The 21082-nt window shown below is 33.7% G+C and overlaps 1 protein-coding gene across 1 annotated transcript in view; it reads left to right on the top strand.

Moving 5' to 3' along the window:
- LOC111046079 overlaps positions 1-21082 on the top strand; it is a 41457-nt gene that overhangs the window by 11240 nt on the left and 9135 nt on the right. The window contains exons 4-5 of the mRNA XM_022331568.2: positions 8376-8498; positions 20717-20950. Coding sequence (XP_022187260.2) covers positions 8376-8498; positions 20717-20950 — 357 coding nt within the window. The remainder of the gene's footprint in view (positions 1-8375; positions 8499-20716; positions 20951-21082) is intronic.

Below are 21082 nucleotides of genomic sequence, written 5' to 3'. Positions count from 1 at the left end.
GCACTCATTATTCTACTACTCAAATCGTTTTTGTTATTAATAGCTGAGCCCAGATGTTTAAACTCAGTTAATCCCTCAAAAATATAGTTTCCCTATAAATCAACTACTATTGATAAATAAAATAGAGGATACCAGGACGAGAGGATACCATCAAGACTCCTGGAAGAAAGAATGCTTGGGACGAGAAAGAGAGGTCGACCACGGACAAGATGGCTGAACGACGTGATTGGAGACCTCCGGGTGCTGGGCGTGGCAAACTGGCGACGGAGTGCTCAGGATAGAGACGAATGGAGGCGCTATGTTGAGGAGGCCAAAGTCCACCCAGGACTGTAGAGCCGGATGAAGTAAAGTAAAGTATTGATAAATAAATATCACATCAGATACAAAAGAAACTACTATAGAAGGCATGATAACGCAGAGAATCGGCATCCCAGTGGTCCTATTATTTCCACTGACTATAACGTGAATCTCACTATATAAGTTGTATAGAATATGTTCAAAAGATAATTATTTTAGATTTCAGATTTAAAACAATTTTCTGGATAATCTTCTCTCCACAAAAAACTTCTTATACCTTCACCCACTGACAATACTTTCTTCTATACATCACTAGAAAAAATAGTACATTGACTTTTATCTAAATTATCAATGAGCTCTCTTATACAGAATGAGTCATATGTATGGGAACCCTTCAATAAATTGGAGACTGTTGCAGATATAATACTATAACTTCCAGGATAAGTTACTGGTCAAATATTCTACCTTTTGACGTTCAACTGTATTTCAACCTCTCATAAGGGTGTGACTTAGGGGTTGTAGCTCGATATTTTAAATGTGAACACCCATTGTGTGGTACATCATTTTAAAGGCCTTTTTAAAATTAGAAAGATGGCATCGATAAAAATGTTCTATGATGCTTGTATCCAAAATGGCGGCTGATTGAAGTTTTTGCTTTTAAGGAAATGAGGGGTTGTAGCTCAAATATTTTGAATGTAAACACCCATTGTGCGATACATAGTTTTAAAGGCCTTTTCAAAACGAGAATGATGACATCAATAAAAATTTTCTATGACAATTTATCCAAAATGGCGGCTGATTGAACTTTATCAATAATTATTTCTTTAAAAACTAAAGCTTTAATCAGCCGCCATTTTAGATAAAAATATCATAGAATATTTCTATTGATGTCATCTTCCTTGTCTCAGCAAGGCCTTTAAAATGATGTACCACACAATGGGTGTTAACATTTAAAATATTTAAGTTACAAACCCTCATTTCCTTAAAAACAAAAACTCCAATCACCCACCATTTTGGATACAAGTATCATAGAACATTTTTATCGATGCCATCTTTCTTGTTTTAAAAGGCTTTCAAAATGATGTACCACTCAATGGGTGTTTACATTTAAAAAATTCTAGTTACAACCCCTAAGTCACCCCCTTATGAGGGGTTGAAATTCAGTTGTACGTCAAAAGGTAGAGTATTAGACCAATAACTTATCCTGGAAGTTACAGTATTGTATCTACAACAGTCTCCAATATATCGAAGGGTTCCCATACATATGACTCACTCTGTATAATAGTCGAAGGAAAGAACAGAACTCAGAAACTTCATTTATCTCCATTATTTTTTCATATTGCTATTCCTTCATAATAGAAATATTTCATATATAATAATTATATTTTATTTCATAGAACTCTAAATTATAAACTGTATACTTCATTTTTGTCCAATATTGGTCTTTGGTTGTGGCTGGAAACATTATTAACTGCTTCTGTAGCTATAGGATCAATTATACATCTGCCAAGAATAATTTCCCAAAAAATCTTTTTCGACTCATTACGAGATTTTTTTTTCGGCGAAGGGGAGGAGGAGCTAGCATCTCATTCACATAGTATATAGTAAATATAGTATATAGTAGATGGATAGGGGCAGCTGCTTAAATAATTTACTTGAAGATGATATTTAAAATAACAAAACTATTAGTAAACATTTATTTGAAATTTATGTTTAAAACCTGACGATGGTGGTGCGATCAACCATCTAGTAGTTATAATTTAGTTTTAGTTTGTGATTGAGAAATATTTTCATAAATTGAGTCATAACTTATTAAAACATGGCTTAGACGGTAGGAAGGCTATTTTACTGAACATATTTTTCAAACTAGTTTCCTAAATATTGATTGCGTATACTCTCTATATTGTGCAATTTAGTTAGTTGGGACATATTCATCTAGCATGTTAGAATGCTAGAATAAATAGTAGAAACTAATCGTAGACTCACCAAGTTTGGAAAACTCATTACGAAGAAACATAATGCTTGTGTGAGTTGTTGCATGCAACTGGGACCCATCTCCCCTCACCCATGACCCAGGGCTGTGTCACACATCATTTATTTCCTTCATCGATTTAGCTGCTAAGCGGTCGCTTTTTTAAGCTTTCGCCAATAATGAAGACAAAAACTATTTCCTCCTCACACTGCCATAGGTTTTCTTCCTTTTCTTCTCGACAGTTCTGTCCAGGAAAAGTCTTTTTCAGTGTTCTCGCACCAGGATCTGATGTAGAAACAAACACCACTTTGGTTTTATATGGTCTGCTCCCCTCTCTCGACAGGGGGATGCTTTCACTGCACGATAAGTCGCTCACTCTAACTCTTTTCCTAATCAGTTAATTCACTTCGATCAGTCCAAGATGCTACGATTTTGTCTGTTTTAGGCTTTGAAGTCTCAGAAAATTTGTGATTTATTAGTAAATAAATATGGGATGATGAATATTCTACACCTTAGAACTATCAATAATACTGTAAGTGAGATTAATAAAAACAATACTTGTAGCTCTGTGAACAGTATACCTCACGCAGTTTTCTCATCCATAAGTTGCTGATGTGACCTGTTCTAGTTGATTCAGTTGAATCACAATTCACAGTTGAATCATAATTTACTCTTAAAAACTGTTATTTGTTTTCTCCAAGATCAAAAACTCACTTATGTTAATAAAATAAGTTTACGTTTTAATTTGAATCCCATATGATATTAATCCCGTTTAGTGATAATCTTTCAATCTGATAAAAATATTTCTCTACTATTTTAAAATGTTTTTTTTCAATGAAGAGTATTATAATTTCTCCAGCATTATTCAGTCATTTAATCATTTTTATTTTATTTTCAATCACCTATTATTTTTTTTCAAATGTGAGAATAGTGATACTGATGGGCACGCATCATAAAAGTATTCAAATATTTATGAATAATTCTATAGTCTGATTGGTCCTATCTTCAAAGTAGATGATATAATATATATTATATAGTGATAATAGAGTATGGAGGAATTCATTTTCTTTTCATATTATCCTTAAAATGCAAAATTTCAATAAAACTTGTGTATACATCGACGCGCAGTTGAAAAAGGAATATTCCTGCCAAATCTCATCGAATTCTATCGACGCGTTTGGCCGTAATCGCGTTACATACAGACAGACAAAAGCAAATCGAGTTGAAAAATAGACCTCACTACGTTCGGTTAGTAAAAACTTGTAGTACCCTTTATTATCAAAAACTTTGAAATATTTTAACGACTAGCTTCGACCTATTAAACTAGTCGTTAAAATATTTTAAAGTTTTTAATAATGAAGGGTACTACAAGTTTTTATTAATTTGTACAAAAGTAGCCTATATAAGTGAAGTGTTATTCTGTAAGTGAGAATATCTAGGAAATATCTGATTTACTTCAACTATTAGCATTCCAAAAAATAACTTCTATGCTCCCCATTCCCTGAATGCTGGCATTTATAGAAGTGGATCTCGTAGGTGTGACTATAAACATTATCAACTGCTGTAGTATCACATCTGTCTTGAACATATTCTTCCAAATGTATTTCTAATTATATGTCATAGATTGAATGGGATGATTGATTGATCAACCATTAGAGATAGAGTTACTCTAATCCAAATGTTTTTCTGACTATATCTCATTGAATTGAATGGGATGAGTGATTGATTGACCATAAGAGATAGAGTTACTCTAATAAAAGGCTCAATAAACGTATTATTTTAAGAGAACCGTCTTCGAAAAAAGATTGAAACACGCCCGCAATTTATTGATTATTCAGCAAAATCAAATCAGATGAAGAAGGATTCGGATTAAGTAGATTTACGATTGAGTAATTGATTAGTTAGCAGGTAGTTATCGAAAAGGCTTTAGAAACACATTATTTTAGAATACCCTCTTTAAGAAATTAGAATGTGACAATACTGAGGAAATATTCAATAAAAACATGAAAGCGAATAGTGATTGAGGGGGTGGGGGTGGAAAAAAAGTAGTCAGTAATTTAGATATGTGTGATAGTTTCAGTTTCATGAAATTCACTTCAAAGTGTTATAACATCAATTAAATAAATAATTATTCTATAAACATCATCAATGTCTCTCATTGAATGTGTTGATAGTTTGTAGTGGATCTCTTTACAGAGGAATTGTTCTTGTAATACTGGGACAGACGCTGGACAAGGAGAGAAATATACACAGCCAACACAAAGTTAGAGTCCTGTTGACAGTCGCTATCAAACGACGTCCAGACTGAGATGTAAACTTGTCTGGCGTCTAAATAACGATTCCATGTCTGAAACTGTCTTTATTGAGTCTTGCCCCCGTCAGGCATCTACAGAGTATTAGAAAACCGCCCCAAAAAATTCAGGGCTTTTAGCTCGTATGATACATTACTCAAATGCAGAGATCGTTTTCATTTCTGTAGTTCAGATACTTTTTTAATTTAGAAAACTTTTCTAATATATGCATTCATCAATAGCAAGGATTAAGTTGAAGGAATGAGAGGATATTGGAAATAATGTTTGAAGTAGCCTCCAAGATATAATATCAAGTTATAATCTGTATTTCAAATTAATGTTTGAAATAGCCTCCAAGATATAATATCAAGGTATAATCTGTATTTGAAATCAATGTTTGAAATAGCCTCCAAGATATAATATCAAGTATCTGTATTTCAAATACAGTACGGATTCTGTAATTACATTTCTGTTTGACATTTATTGACTACATCTATACAAGTACAGATTCGATAATCTGAAATGAAAGCCTAAATGTTGGGAAGATATAGAAAAGATTGTCAGCATTAACATTTTTAAACAAAAATACATGCAGATTTCTTGAAATAGTTTATTTTTTGATGAGTCGATGATTACATGTATCAAAGTATCACGACATAATTATGATGTTACTGATTAGTTGTTTTTGTTCACAATAATGTCCCCGTACCATTGTATAATAATAATATACAGGTATAGCGTGTGAATGAGATAATAGAGATGTATTCATTGCTGTGTAAATAAATAATGTGATCTACTGACTGCTGCCTCATGAACATTATATACTGTCAGAAGAGTAATCTGAATATCAACTCACATTATCAAATATGTGGCTTACAGTTGATTTGTTTTCTATGAGAATATTAAATATATCTTCTTGCTTTGATTAAAATGAAAAAAAAGTATTGTTCAAGTGGTGGAGTCAAAACAACAAGCCAAAGCAGAAACCTTCAATCAACAGCTTGTCTCTCAATCATTACGGCAATGGAGTTCAACGCTTGTGCCAAATGAATAAAGTTTGCTCAGCGAGGAGTCATTATCAATCAAAATTGTTGCTCCAGATTCAACAGGATGGCGATTATCTGGTCTGTTAAATTCAATGAACTTGTTTTGAATCAACACTCGCTCAAAAACAACCCTTCAAAATAATAGCACCATTCTCTTCTTTTCTGTCAGGACAGCATACCGTTTTTAAAGTGAAGTTCATCTTTTTGCTTACAGTTTTGTGTGTTGGTTTTAATTATCGATGTATATTACAACAAATTCTGGCTTATACATTGAATTATTATATTTAATATTAATATAGTCAACCGCATTAAAATTGTCCGATGGATAGAGATTAGTGCAACGTTGCCAATTTACTTATTGAATGAAAAAGACTAAGAAATTGTCAAAAACCACAGATAAAATTGTCAATCTCTGATAAACGTTTATCTCGTTTATCAGAGATTGTATGGTGTAATAACCGAAACCGGTCTTTCTAAGTATCAATTAATCTGTGGTTTTTGACAATTTCTTAGTCTTTTTCATTCAATATAAATAATTATCACAATATCAACTTCTCAACTACACAAAAACTGCCAATTTACAGCTGATTATAAATAAAAATTAGTCAATACTTTCATAAAATTGAAGAGTTGGCAACATGAGTGCAGGAAAGGTGATGGGGGACCCATCTGTTCCGATTTCCATCGGACTATTTCCGTGCGATCAACTATAATATTAGGTAGCTTACTATAAGAGGAATGATAAGAAATACATGAACCCACAATTTTGTGCGATGGGGTAGTACAACCTGGTCTGAAGCAGTCATCCTCTCGTCGGGAGTAATAAGATCTCGTCAATGATCTTATTCAAGCAGTAAGATCCCAATATAGGTCAACCACTGTTCCAATAATTGTACCTAAAAGCGTCTCAAACTCCAAATAAGCAGACCACTAGCCGAGGTCTGCTAGCTTCAAGACTAGATTTGCGAGCAAGTCAAGAGAAGATTAATTTGAAAGCAGGGCAAGAGTAGATTAATTTGAAAGCAGGGCAAGAGTAGATTAATTTGAAAGCAGGGCAAGAGTAGATTAATTTGAAAGCAATACGAGAGTAGGGAGAAATGGGAGATACAATATTGATAATTGCACTGCAGTCAGGAACCTTCATAATCCAAGGAAATTGCAATGTTGTGTTCTATAGAGCTTTCTGTTATAGCCTGGATCTAGTGCCGATTCATCGAGTATCTCTAATTAAGCTATATTATCAAGCTCAAATAGCTGGTCTCTTAACATCCACCCTGGCTTTTTGAGCTTTGGAGTGAAAGGAACTTAGTTATTAAGGCTGGGCAAAGGCTAAAATAAACTTTCTACTTGTGATATTTTTCAAAGTTTTTCGATTTGTATATCATTAAGCTATCAAAATGAAAAAGTTTTCTCAGGAAAACATTTTTTTCTGATCATTACTTTTCGAGATATGAGCGCCTGAAGTTTAAATTTTTGGGACAGAACATTTCAAATTCGGTAAGAGATAAATCCATGAGATTTGGAGGATAGATTCTTCATGGTATTGTTGATCTAGTAAAATAAATATTTTCTGAAAATATTAATTTTTGAAAAAGTTATTCAATTTACCAAAAATAACTCAACTAAAAGTTGTGAATAACTATATTAAAAATTGATATTTTCAGAAAATATTTATTTTACTAGATCAACAATACCATAAAGAATCTATCCTCCAAATCTCATGGATTTATCTCTTACCGAATTTGAAATGTTCTGTCCCAAAAATTTAAACTTCAGGCGCTCATATCTCAAAAAGTAATGATCGGAAAAAATGTTTTCCTGAGAAAACTTTTTCATTTTGATAGCTTGATGATATACAAATCGAAAAACTTTGAAAAAAAATCACGAGTAGAAAGTTTATTTTTAGCCTTAGCACAGCCTTAAATTTATGAAGTGAAACATACATTTATTTAAAATGAATGCATAAATATAACATACTTTTGGAAACAATCTATCAAAATTCGAAAAAAAACAGTTTCAGCCTGTGTCTCTCCCAATCATTTCTATAGATTGTGTCATTATAATTGAATGAATAAATGCTAAAAGTTAAGTATTTTATATGTTAGGCTACTAATACATACAATATTCTCATATTGAATGAGAATAATAATCATCGATTCATCAATGACCATCAAGTGATATCAGAAAGTATCGATACTCCGTGATATTACCCTATATAGGTTTGCTTTCCGATTTTATCGATTACTAGATTTATTATTCTTATTAACTTGCTTAATTGATTGTAAATAGTATTGAAGACTGTTTTGGGTTTAATGCCTGTAGTCTTCCTCGTTTTCTGTAATAAATAAATAAAAAAATAGATCAGTAATTCTATGGTAATATAATCTGAAAAAGTAGGCTACGCGATTTGATATAAAAATTTTTCATGTTTGCATAAATCGTATATACAAATGGGACATCATGCAAATGAGTGGATAAATCTACAAATAATGAAAGATAATGCATATGAGTGGATGCAGCCTAATTATTTAATAATAAATAGGTGAGGCGAAATTTATGCAATTGGGGGATGCATAAGGCGAAGCGAAATCATATAAATAGGCGAAACATTTACAATAAAGTTAACGTCTTGTTTACCGCTTCATTCATAGCTGATGATTTGCAGTTGAGTCATTGCATTTGTTATGAAATAAAAGCTGGGTTTCAAATACATTTCAATCGCCTTATTCTATTGTATTCATGCACTTGATTCTTTTTCATCTGTTTCAGAATTTGAGGCATCTCAATTTATCCTACCTCCGCCATTTGAATCCGGGAATGTTAATCGATCTGCTACCTAATCTAAAGAAATTGGTCAGCCTCAATTTGAGAATGACTTTAGCTGTTGATGAGGTATGCTGATTTGAATAAATATTATTCTTAATATATTTTTTCTTTATATAATAGGACTTTTTCTTAATATACAGAGTGGGTTAAAGGTCCGAGAACGGCTTAATATCTCATACACAAAGGTAATTTGATGGTGGGTGTGATTGGGGATCCTACTCAAATTGAAAATACTACTTTACTATGACTCAAAAATCTGGTCAGCCATCTTGGATCCGCCATATTGAATGCGACTTTATTTTTTTAAATAGGAAGGTGGTCATGCGATACATGATTTCAATACGAAATTTCAAGAAAAAATGAATGACGGAAACCGCTTATGTTATCGATATCTCAAACCGTTTAGAAGATATTTTACATTATTAATCAATACTATTCAAAACAGAAAGGAGAGAAAGAAGTCTGAGAACGGCTTAATATCTCATACAAAAATTGAAAATACTACTTTACTATGACTTTAAAAACATGGTCCACCATCTTGGATCCGCCATATTGAATGCAACTTTATTTTTTAAAATAGGAAGGTGGTCATGCGATACATGATTTGATACGAAATTTCAAGAAAAAATGAATGACGAAAATCGCATATCGATATCTCAAACCTGTTCAGAAGATATTCACATTATTAATCAATACCACTTATGTATTTCATTTCTGATATGCATGATATTGATTAATAATGTGAATATCTTCTGAACGGTTTGAGATATCGATGTGCGGTTTTCACCATCCATTTATTCTTGAAATTTCGTATCAAAATCATGTATCGCATGACCACCTTCCTATTTTAAAAAATAAAGTTGCATTCAATATGGCGGATCCAAGATGGTGGACCATGTTTTTAAAGTCATAGTAAATTGGTATTTTCAATTTGAGTAAGATTCCCAATCACACCCACCATCAAATCACCTTTGTGTATGAGATATTAAGCCGTTCTCGGACTTTTCACCCACTCTGTATTAGGTACCTAATGTCATATGAACAACCCAATTTGAAAAATGATTTCTTTGAAAAAATCGGAATAAAAAATTCCAATCCCGATTTGGGGGATCAGATTATAAATTAAATTATATTTATTAGTTTATGTGGATTATTGTATTATGTAGATCACCTTCTACTCTCATTTATGATAACTGAAATATATTTAGATATAAATATAGTGGGATTTGTTTTAAACTGTCAGCATTCCAAATAAATAACATTAATTCTTCCTATTTAACTAATGCTGACAGTTCAAAGAATCTCATTATAATCATATACAATGATCTCAAAAAGTAGAAATTGAATGGGCACAATTCAAATCAATCAATAAATCAATACTTTTATTCGATTCAACACAATATACATAAAAGAAATCAAAATACAAGAAATCACAATCAAAATTAAATTTCTAATAAAAAACAAGAGCCTGCTTCATGGTGGGGTGTGCTGAAAAGAAAGAAAGAAAGGAGGTAAAATACCTAGACAACTATGGTTTCCCAGGTGAAGAGGAGAAGAAAAGGGAAGAATTGGGGAAGAAGGTAGGAAAAAAGAAAAGGAGAGAATGAGCGAAAATTGTAAGCCAGACCACTTCCAACAAATGTATCTAAAACAATAATTGTTTTAAGGCCAATTATTGGCCTTGCAAACAGTAGTTAGGCCAGAAATCTCGAGATTCATACGTCGATATGGAGGAAAAAGTTACCGTAAATCCTTTATAATACGAGAAATCAGCTTATAAAATAAAAATATCAGGGCACCGAGCTTCGCTCGTTATTCATTTATTGATAAACAGAAGACAATTCTTTAAAATGATTGGGGAAAGACTAACAGACACTGCCCAAAACTATTTCTTCCCCGAATTTTGTTTTATACACTATAAATATTTTAAAAAGTAGGTAATGCTCCATAAACTCGAATTCAGGTTCAATTTTCAGTCCAAACATTTGAAAATAGAAAAGTTCCAATTTAGATTGTTTACAAACCAAATTCAATAACAAAATAACACTCACCAATCACTTGAAACTGTAAAATAATTATCAACTTTGAAAATTATGATACTCTAATTTAGAATGATATACCACATCATGTCAACAAATAAAATTATTATGATCAAGCCGATTAAAATTTCTAGATAATTTTTCTCGAGAGAAAAGCTGATTGATTGCAAATAAAGAATTTTTCATTTTCATTTTCAAATAGTTTAACAGCTGAACATAATTCTGTCTCTCTTCCACACAGCACTCGCATCTTCTGTTTTCGACAGACGACGAAATTATCATCTGTTTTTCCATGGATGAATAATTATTATCCTTTCCATGTCCTTCAGAGAGTTTTTCCAGGAATGAGACCAAGTGCAATCGAATTTTTATATCATAAACCTACTATGTTCCAAATTCCGTGAAAATCGTTAGAGCCGTTTTCGAGATCCATTGAACATAAATATCCAGAAATAAAAATAACCAAATATAAAAATATGTACAGAAATTGCTCGTTTAATACAATAGGATTCAAATCTGAAGAGAGGACAGAATGGACTCCATAATGTAGTCTCACTTTGGGTGCCAAAAAAAGGCTTGCACAGTGAAACTAGACTAATCTCGAGTCAACAAAATTACTTGCTCAATAGGAAGTATTTTATTAATTTATTTATTTGATTGTAAGACAATTGTTTCTAAGCTTAAGCCTATTGAAACAAAGCTTCTTTAGAAATAAATAATTTGGTGAATTCCAAATTAATTCGAATGCCGTACTTAGTACGAATTCATTACATTTTGTTATCCAGGACTACCAGATACCTCTCGCGAACAAATAGCAATTAAGATGCTAATTGCATGGTTCTTGGCAGACTTGTCATCGTCCCGTCCCGTATCAAATTTGTGTTGTGGAATAACTGAGTCACTACCCCGAGGTCTGATGTCAAACAAAGGGTCTGTTAGTGGAGCAAGGGGGGCATAATGATAGGGGGACTTTTAGGGCCAAGCAAAGGGGGGGTTGGCGCCAAGCAAACCGTCGCTGTCACCCCCTCACCTAGCGACCCCTACTTCCACCATGAACTGAGTCAATGATTTAAATCCTTCATTTTCATCTTGTTGCTTACTCAATTTTCGTCGAAAACGACACGAGCTGTTCGTTAATAAAGTGGAGCTACTGCAGACTGCACTGGACCGTAATGGTTTATAAGGCAAGTCGGAAAAACTTTAAACCAACTGGGATCAGTAACATGTACGTACTACAAATTTCGATTTAGATTTATTCATTAATTTTATAATTTGTAAAAAAGACGTATTTACAAGTAATTCTAGCGTTACAAGTAATTGAAAGTTGATGAGTAAAATTTGAGCATATGTTTATTACACCATCTAAGATCGTTCATCAAAGGTTTAACCAGAGCGTATTCACTTTCTTGTTTAGGGTTACCATTAATATCGGGCGACCGAGCTCTGGTGTACAAAAGCATGGAAATTTTTAACGAAAGAGGAAATTATAATTTATTTATAGTTTATATTTAGTTTATATTCAGCTGTGCTTCTAATGGAGAAGATTGTTTTAATTTTCGGAACAAAATATTTCAAATTAATATTTATTTTACAGTTTTGAGTAGGCCTACTAAAGTTATAGGTCTGCTAGTAGTAGAGAGCTTAGTCAGCATTAGTATTCAATAAAACCAATTAGCGGCCTGCGCGCCGTGCTTAGTCCGTTTTCATTCTTCAACTCTGAACGTCGGGGTTATGTCCGACGATTCGGTGAATAAAATTTGTTTTTAAAAACTTGTCATCTTCTTAGACAACCTTAGCTGGCGCCCGAACAGGGACGGGTGAAGGAAAATTCGCGATCAAAATTTCGGGTTTTTCTGTGAATTTTAATTCTTAACACCCGTTTCGACTTGAATCCGCGATCGGAAGTTTGGTGAAGTAATGTGCTATAAAAGTGAAGTGGTATCATCATCAACTTAATCCTGGCCGGCAGACGTTCATTCAACTCCTGTCATCCAGATTCCTTGAGGTTGAACCATCGACCCTCACTCAGGAAATTGCTTGAGGAAGCAGAAGAAGAAGAAGACGAAGACGTTCGACTACAGCCAACACCACCTCCTGCCGAAGACAACATGAATGACGCAGCAGCAGCGGCACCCCTGCAGCCAGAGCAACAAGCATCTGCAGCACAGGTACCGACTATTTCAAAACCATTACCTAAGGGTGATCTCGATCTAATCCCCGATTATGACGGAAATCCAATTGAACTCATATCATTTCTTGAAGTGGTAGAAACTCTACTAACTGGATATTGTACAAGTGACATTATTGAAGCCCCAGCCAATCACTTCCGTTTATTATTTCAAATCAAGAAAAGACTCCATGATATGGCCAAAATTGTAGTAATAAACAGTACTTGCAAATCAGTTAAAGAAGTAATCACAATCTTGAAAAACAATTTTGCAGACAATCGATCAGTGCATCAACTCACATCAGAACTTTTAACGCTTAAACCAAATCCAAAACAACATCCTCTAGTATTTGTGAATACACTTGAAGAAAAACGTACCACCATAATTTGTAGGCACAAACTTGACGGTGTTCACGGTGAATTTTTGGACTTTGTGACTAACCAACTAGACAAACAAGTTATCAATGTTCTAGTTGAAGGACTTCCATACCAGCTAGGAGCCCACCTTCAAACGTTACGAGTGAAAAATCTACAAGACGCAAGACAAGCTATCATTAGTGAAAGCAATGCTGTTTTAAAACACTTGAACTTTTCAACCGATGTTTCAAAAATGCACTACAAAAGCTACAATACCCATGATAAATCTCATCACAACAACAACCAATCTAAATTTCAAAACTCTCAACATGTTCAAGCAAACAAACAACAATCATTTCCAAATCAATTTCGTCAAAATAATCAACACCAACAGTTTCAATCTCAACAATTCAAACCTCAGAACTTTCAAAACTTTCAACACAGAAATCCTAATCAGAATGTGAATAACCAGAATAGATTTCAACAAAATCAAAATCGCCAAAATACTGACGTATCAATGCGAACCGTTTCGAATCTAAGAAAATCAAATTCAGTTCATTTGACTGAACCAGTTGAAACAACTGAAGAAGTCGATAACTCCAAATTTCAACAGCTATCAGACAAAGTCGACAAACTCGCCGAAGCTTTCCATGATTTTTTAGGAGCAGACAACACTCAAAGCAATCAGAGGTGATTGAAATGAACTATTGTGAAAAGAACGAGTTGCCATTCCTGTGTGTAAATGATTGTAAAATATTAATTGATACTGGATCCAAATATAATTTTGTAAGAACTGATAATAAGACTTTCCCGTGTATTAATGTAGAAAAATATGAATTCAAAATCAAAACACCAGCCGGAGAAGCTACAGGACATTGGCGTGTTAATTTAGATTTAAGTTCTGTGCATGCTAGTTTAAGTAATGAAATGTATTTTGTACATGACTTTAGTTCTAATTACGATATTTTGCTAGGTCACGAAACCCTCAGTAGAATTGGAGCTCAAATTGATTTTCAAACAAACTGTATGATTACCCCTGACAAAACATTTATTTTGAATGGACTTACTCCTGTTAAAATCCACAAGGGAATTAATTCTTTGAAACTACCCCTGATAAACAGATCAGATGCAAAGCTAGGCATTACGAATATACCAGCTTTAGAATTGAATGAAATACTTGTAAATGTAACTGATAGAGATTTTTGTGAATTTGAATATTTTTCCGATGTGGATAGAGATGTAAATATCGAGTGTCTTGAAATCGAAGAGTGCGAATTAATGGATTGTTCTCCTTCCGAGAAATCCTTGACTCATGACGAAATCTACCAAATCATTCAACTTGACCATATTGACAGACGTGACAAAGACCAAATTGTAAATTTAGTTCATGAATTCCAAGACATACTAAAATTAGAAAACACTTTACTGACTGCAACTCACTTACTAAAACATAGGATTGAGACAACTGACGATTCTCCTGTATATACCAAAAATTATAGGTATCCCGTAGCCTTCAGAGACGATATAAAAATCGAAGTTCAAAAATTACTTGACGGAAAAATTATCCGACCTTCAAATTCACCTTACAATTCCCCACTCTGGGTAGTACCAAAAAAGCTTGACAATTCAGGAAAACGTAAAGTACGTTTAGTAATTGACTACCGAAAATTAACGACAAGACAAAAAGTGACAAGTTCCCTCTCCCAAACATAGAAGACCTTTTTGGAAAAATTGGAAGAGCAACTTATTTTGGAAGAGTACGATTTCACTGTGGAATATTTAAAAGGAAAATCGAATGTAGTCGCCGACGCATTATCTCGAAATCCGATTAAAGCTTCAGAAGTACTGAATAACGAAATAATTGACTTTCAAACTCTTGTTAATTTAGACTCAGAAGAAATACCTCAACTCAATTCACCTACAAATTCTCTTGAAATACCAATGGATGAATTAATGAATGAAACTGATGTTGACCTAGATCAAGTACTAGCAGATTTATTTCCAAATCAAAACCTGAACGTGCCTCCAGATCAAAACAATGAAATGGAAAACGACAATGACTCTTTAGTCACGATTCATTCACAAGAATCATCTGATGACCGAGCCGCTATAGTAGGCGACAGTTCTCCTATCAACAAAGAGAAATATCAAATTGTTCTAAAACGTGGAAAATTTGGAATTCATTTCATGAAAGTGTTCAATAAGAACAGAGTCAACATCACTGTCTCTTCGAAAAATGATATTTCAAATAACTTAGAGAAGTTGAAAACTTATTTCCAACCAGATCTCACCTACGGTATTGTTTTCGAAAGTCCTAACAAGAAATTCGAGCCCATTGCGGAAAGCATTCTCTATTTTTGATTGAAAAACTGAAAGAGGCAAGTCAAACTACGAAATTCAAAATTTATAAGATAAAATTATCAGATGTAACCGATGTGGAAGAACAGAAAGAACTCGTTTCATCTTATCATGAAGGTAAAACATTCCATCGTGGAATAAACGAAAACTATTTGAAATTGAGACGTAATTACTATTGGCCCAATATGCATAGTGATGTAACGAATTATGTAAATAATTGCCCAACATGTCTACGCACAAAATACGACCGAAGACCTGTTAAAATTCAGTATCAAGTAACACCTACCCCAATGCGACCTTTCGAGAAAATTCAAGTAGACGTATTTTCGTTCGAATCCCATAAAGTGATGACCACGATTGACTTATTTTCTAAATTCTTCCAAGCTTTTGTGATTGATAATGTTAATGGCCCTGCCATAACGAAAGCGCTGAAAGATTACATTTCAAAATATCCAATCCCCGACACAATGTGTATGGATGGAGGAAAGGAATTGATAATGCTCTTGTGAGACAATTTTTAGCATTATATGAGATAACACCCCATTACGCTTCATCTGGACATCCAGATAGCCAAGGTTCGATAGAACGTGCGCATTCCACTCTGGTCGAATTGCTCACTGGAATTGGAACTGAAATGCCACAAGCATCTTTCAAAGAGAAACTAGATCTTGCTATTATCACATACAACAACTCTTTGAATTCGACTCACCAAATGACCCCACTAGAATTAACTTTCGGCAAATTCAAACATTTCAATACCTTGGATAAAACTCCAGTGCAAATTACTGAAGAATTAGCTGACAGATATTTCCAAGAGTTGGAAACTTTCCGTGATATTATCAAAAAGAAAACTGATCATGAGAAAGAAAAGAGAACAGAGAAACTTAACAAAAATCGTGAAGAACCCCCAAATTATTCAGATGACGTAAGATATGTGAGAAGTATTCAGAACAAGAAATATCTCCCAAAATACTTTGAAGCAAAAAAGATAGGTGAAAATACGTATCAATCTAAGAAAAGAACTTTGAAACTTCATCCCAATAGATTGAAACGAAATAGGAAAGTGAAAAAGAAACGTATTGTTACAGATAATACTGCTTCTGGCTCTAATCCTCCATTACCAACCCCTGGTACAAGCGTACGAGCTAGTGGACTTGACTAACACAGCCGGACTCATACCAGTACAAATTGAACGACATATGTACATAAACGAGACATTGACATTCTTACATTATTCTAATATAAGTAGCATTAAGATAGAAATTAAGGATTTATCAGATTCTATCGACAAGTTGCAAAATATATCACCATCATTGAAAAAACTTATGATTCCCTTCATGCAAATGCGTGACAATCTTTTCGAAAAATTAAGTTTATTGTTTCCTTCATATCCTTCATCTCGCAAAAAGAGAGGACTGTTTAATGGATTAGGGAAAGCTATCTCCTGGTTTACTGGTAACTTAGATGCAGATGATAAAAAGAATTATGATCAAATTATTAACCAATTAGAAGAGAATGAGAAGATCCTTATTGAAAATGAAAAGAAGAATATTGTTGTAAATAATAATCTAGTTGATAAGTTTAATTACGATTTGAATAGGATTAATAGTAATAATGATTTGATTAAGAATGTGACTCATTCACAAGCAACTGTATTGAATCAAATTTTAACTATATCTTTAATCAATTTGAATCTAGAGTTAATGGAGATCAAAGTAAATGCATTATTAGATAGTATAGAGTTTTGTTCCAATTCGAAAATTCATTATTCAATTATCCATAAATCTGACTTTGTAAATATCACACTTTCCCACAGAGGAAAAATTGCTAGTGAGAATATAATGTATTTGTTAGTTGCTATTTCTATTTTTGTATTGGTTTTTATAGTCTTTTTATATCGTAGTCATGCTTCGAAGCCTAGAAATGTATCATTGTTAAATACTCCACAACAACCCCCAACTTTAGTGTATGCTATACCCAAATTATGAACTTTAAGTCCAATCATCGAGGACGATGAAAAATTTTGGGGTGGAGGAGTTATAGGTGTGCTAGTAGTAGAGAGCTTAGTCAGCATTAGTATTCAATAAAACCAATTAGCGGCCTGCGCGCCGTGCTTAGTCCGTTTTCATTCTTCAACTCTGAACGTCGGGGTTATGTCCGACGATTCGGTGAATAAAATTTGTTTTTAAAAACTTGTCATCTTCTTAGACAACCTTAGCTTAAGTAGAAGGAATTTTGTTTTCAACTCGGATCTTAATCTTTCTAAATTCAAAATTAATTGTTTCAAGTGTTTGTGTTTTGTTTCAATGTGGAAATTAGTGAAGAATTGGAAAGTCGCACATAACCGTTATTTAGACAATTTACTTTATGAAATTGGGATGAAAAGAAGTTTTGGACTGTAGTCTGTTTCTTTGTCCTTAAGTTGATTGTAAATGATAAATAAATAATAATAATTTAGAAAGATTGGGAATGAAATTGGGATGAAAAGAAGTTTTGGACTGTAGTCTGTTTCTTTGTCCTTAAGTTGATTGTAAATGATAAATAAATAATAATAATAATAATTTAGAAAGATATACTATGTTTGCTACAATATTTGTTAATATACAATGTACTATTCTACACTAATAGCATCTAGCTACTATTTTGGACTTTTTGAATTAAACAATTTCTTTTCAGGGACCATATGTTGATCATGTCGATTAATTTCTTGTCAGATATTTCTCGTGAGATCAGCGAATTGAATGCAATAGTTCAACAGCTGAGGCATAAATATGTCTCACTCCCACACACGCACTCGCTCAGTCACTTCCATTATCGACAGACGAAAAAATTTTCAGCTGTTTATCCAAGAATGAGTTATCCTTTTAATGTCCTTCAGCGAGTTATCCTAGGGATGAGACCTAGTGCAATCGAATTTTTATATCATAAACCCACTTTGTTTCGTGAGAATCGTTAGAGCCGTTTTCGAGATCCGTTGACATACAGACATATAAACAGAAATACCTCGTTTAATATCATAATATCGGGGCACCGAGCTTAGCTCGTTATTTATTTATTGATAAACAAAACACAATTCTTTAAAATGATTGGGGAAGCACTAACAAGCTCAGCCCAAAACTGTTTCTTCCCCGAATTTTGATTTATACACTATAAATATTCCAAAAGTAGGTTAGGTTCCATACACTTGAGTTCAGGTCAATTTTTCAGTCCAAACATTTGAAAACAGAAAAGTTCTAATTTATATTGTTTGCAAACCAAATTGAATAACAAAATAACACTCATTAAATACTTAAAACTGTAAAATAATGATAACTTTGAAAACTATGATATACTCTAATTTAGAATGATATACCATATCATGTCAACAAATCAGATTATTTTGATCAAGGATATTAAAATTTATAGATCATATTTCTTGTGAGATACGGTAAGCTGATTGATTATACAGCTCATCTCCCACACAGGCACACGCGTTTTCTGTTATCGACAGACGTCGAAATTATCATCTGTTTTTCCAAGGATGAATAATTATTATCATTTTTATGTCCTTCAGAGAATTTTCCAGGGATGAGACCTAGTGCAATCGAATTTTGATATCATAAACCTACTATGTTCCAAATTTCGTGAAAATCGTTCGACAGTACCGGTAGTCATTTTAGAGATCCGTTGGACATAAATAACCATATAAATAACCAGATAACCAGATATGAAAATAACCAGATATAAAAAATATATATACAGTACAGAAATCGCTTGCTTAATATAATAGGATGTACATGAAAATAAAGTGTATGTCTTACAGTGTGATGTAATGTGTGATGATGAGGTCCCCTACCTCAACCTAAAACTCCGATATTGCACAGGTATTATAGCCTACATAGGATTGTAGGCTTATCAATAGTATCTCAAAATTTAAAAGAATCATCTATTATCCATACTAGTATTAGTTCAGAAGTACAGCACTTGCCATACTTATGATGTAACAGTACAGTTGTAGCCTAGCTTTAATGTTGTAGGCCATGCAATAACGAACATTTTTATAATAATTAATTCCAATATCATGATTGAAATCACGATGATGTCTGATGTGATTATTGAGAAACACTGATTGTTTGTCAATTCGAAGCTGCATTCCCAATTATCAGTGTCACTGAAAGTTACCGGTGCAGTGAATATAATTCCGTTGAGTACTAATGGGACAATATTGGGAGTGTCTCGATTAGACCAGGTTTCGATTATACCAGGTCCTATTCTACAATGAAGCTGAAAACTTGGTAAAATCGAACTATTGGGTTAATCGAGATGGAATGCTTCGGTTAACCCAGTAGTTCGATTGTACCAGGTGGTATAAACGAAACCTGGTCTAATCGAGACACAAGCCCTGGTATAATCGAGACACAAGCCCTGGTATAATCGAGACACATGACCTGGTTTAATCGAGACACATGACCTGGTCTAATCGAGACATTGGCTTCCGACGTATATTCCGATTAGTCGAGGTGTGCGATTACACCAGGTTGTAGAATTTTGTATAGTCAAGTGTGTAGATTGCTCCAGGTACATTCGGTTCCTTGTAAAATGGTACTTTCTCGCAAGGCTCTCTTTCATGCATACCTTTTCATTACCAATGTCGGTGAATGAAAGTACGAAATACATGTTTTTTGGATTGTTCGAATCACAAAATATCATTTGTTGAGTGAGCCAATATTCAAAAAAAATCATGAATATTCAGTTTTAGAAAAGGTATTGACAATAAAGATATACACTTCAGCCGGGTGGGTCCTATTTTTATGGTAGCTTAGCTACCGACTGTACTTTACATATATATCAGCTCGTGCTTTTGCCATTACAGTATATATGACACCTGGTACAATCGAACTACTGGGCTAATCAAAACATTCCGTCTCGTTTAGCCCACGTCTCGATTATACCAGGTCTTGTGTATCGATTAGACCAGGTATCCTTTAGATGATCTGGTATAATCGAACTACTGGGTTAATCGAAGCATTCTGTAACCCAGTAGTTCGATTATACCAGGTCCTGGTCTTATCGGGAAAGTCCGACCTGGGTTAATCGAACACCTGGACTAATCGAGCACCTGGGATAATCGAACACCTGGGCTAATCGAAATACACCCGGACAATTCATACTCGCTCGGTCAGGCTGAGTCGGAATAGTTCAATCATGGAAATTATATTTTCACACTATGCCGGTCAATTTCGCTGACACTGATACGTGGGTATCCAGCTTTATTTAGAATTTTACCTACAGTGGAAATGACGATACAATCAGGTTTTCTATATTATGGAAAAATTCCACAATATCAAATCGTATACAACAAAATGTTAACATTTTATTTTCAGGTTCTGGGAGTGATTGGCAAAAACTGCACAGACTTGCTAGACCTGAACATATCTGGAACACCAGTTACAGACCGTGGACTCGTTCAACTGTCGGTTTCAGAGAGTGGCAATCCCCAATGTCAAAAACTGTCACGAATTGTTATAACAGAAACTTGGATCTCATCTGCGGGTGCGGCGGTGCTACTCAGATTTCTACCCAATCTTTGTGAATTCGATTATGATAACATTTTTGAGGTGAGAGAATACTCCGAAAACCAGGAATAATTCGAATTATAATCCTTGAAGGACCTTATACCAATATACCTTGAAGGTTTATCCCAAGCGTTTTTTCCCATTTGATACTAGCTGTTCTACTGAAATTTCTAC

This window comes from Nilaparvata lugens, chromosome X, assembly GCF_014356525.2.
Source record: "Nilaparvata lugens isolate BPH chromosome X, ASM1435652v1, whole genome shotgun sequence".
NCBI classification, from domain to species: Eukaryota; Metazoa; Arthropoda; class Insecta; order Hemiptera; family Delphacidae; genus Nilaparvata; species Nilaparvata lugens.
The sequence above is the reverse complement of the archived record's forward strand: the minus strand, read 5'-3'. Positions and strand labels throughout refer to the sequence as shown.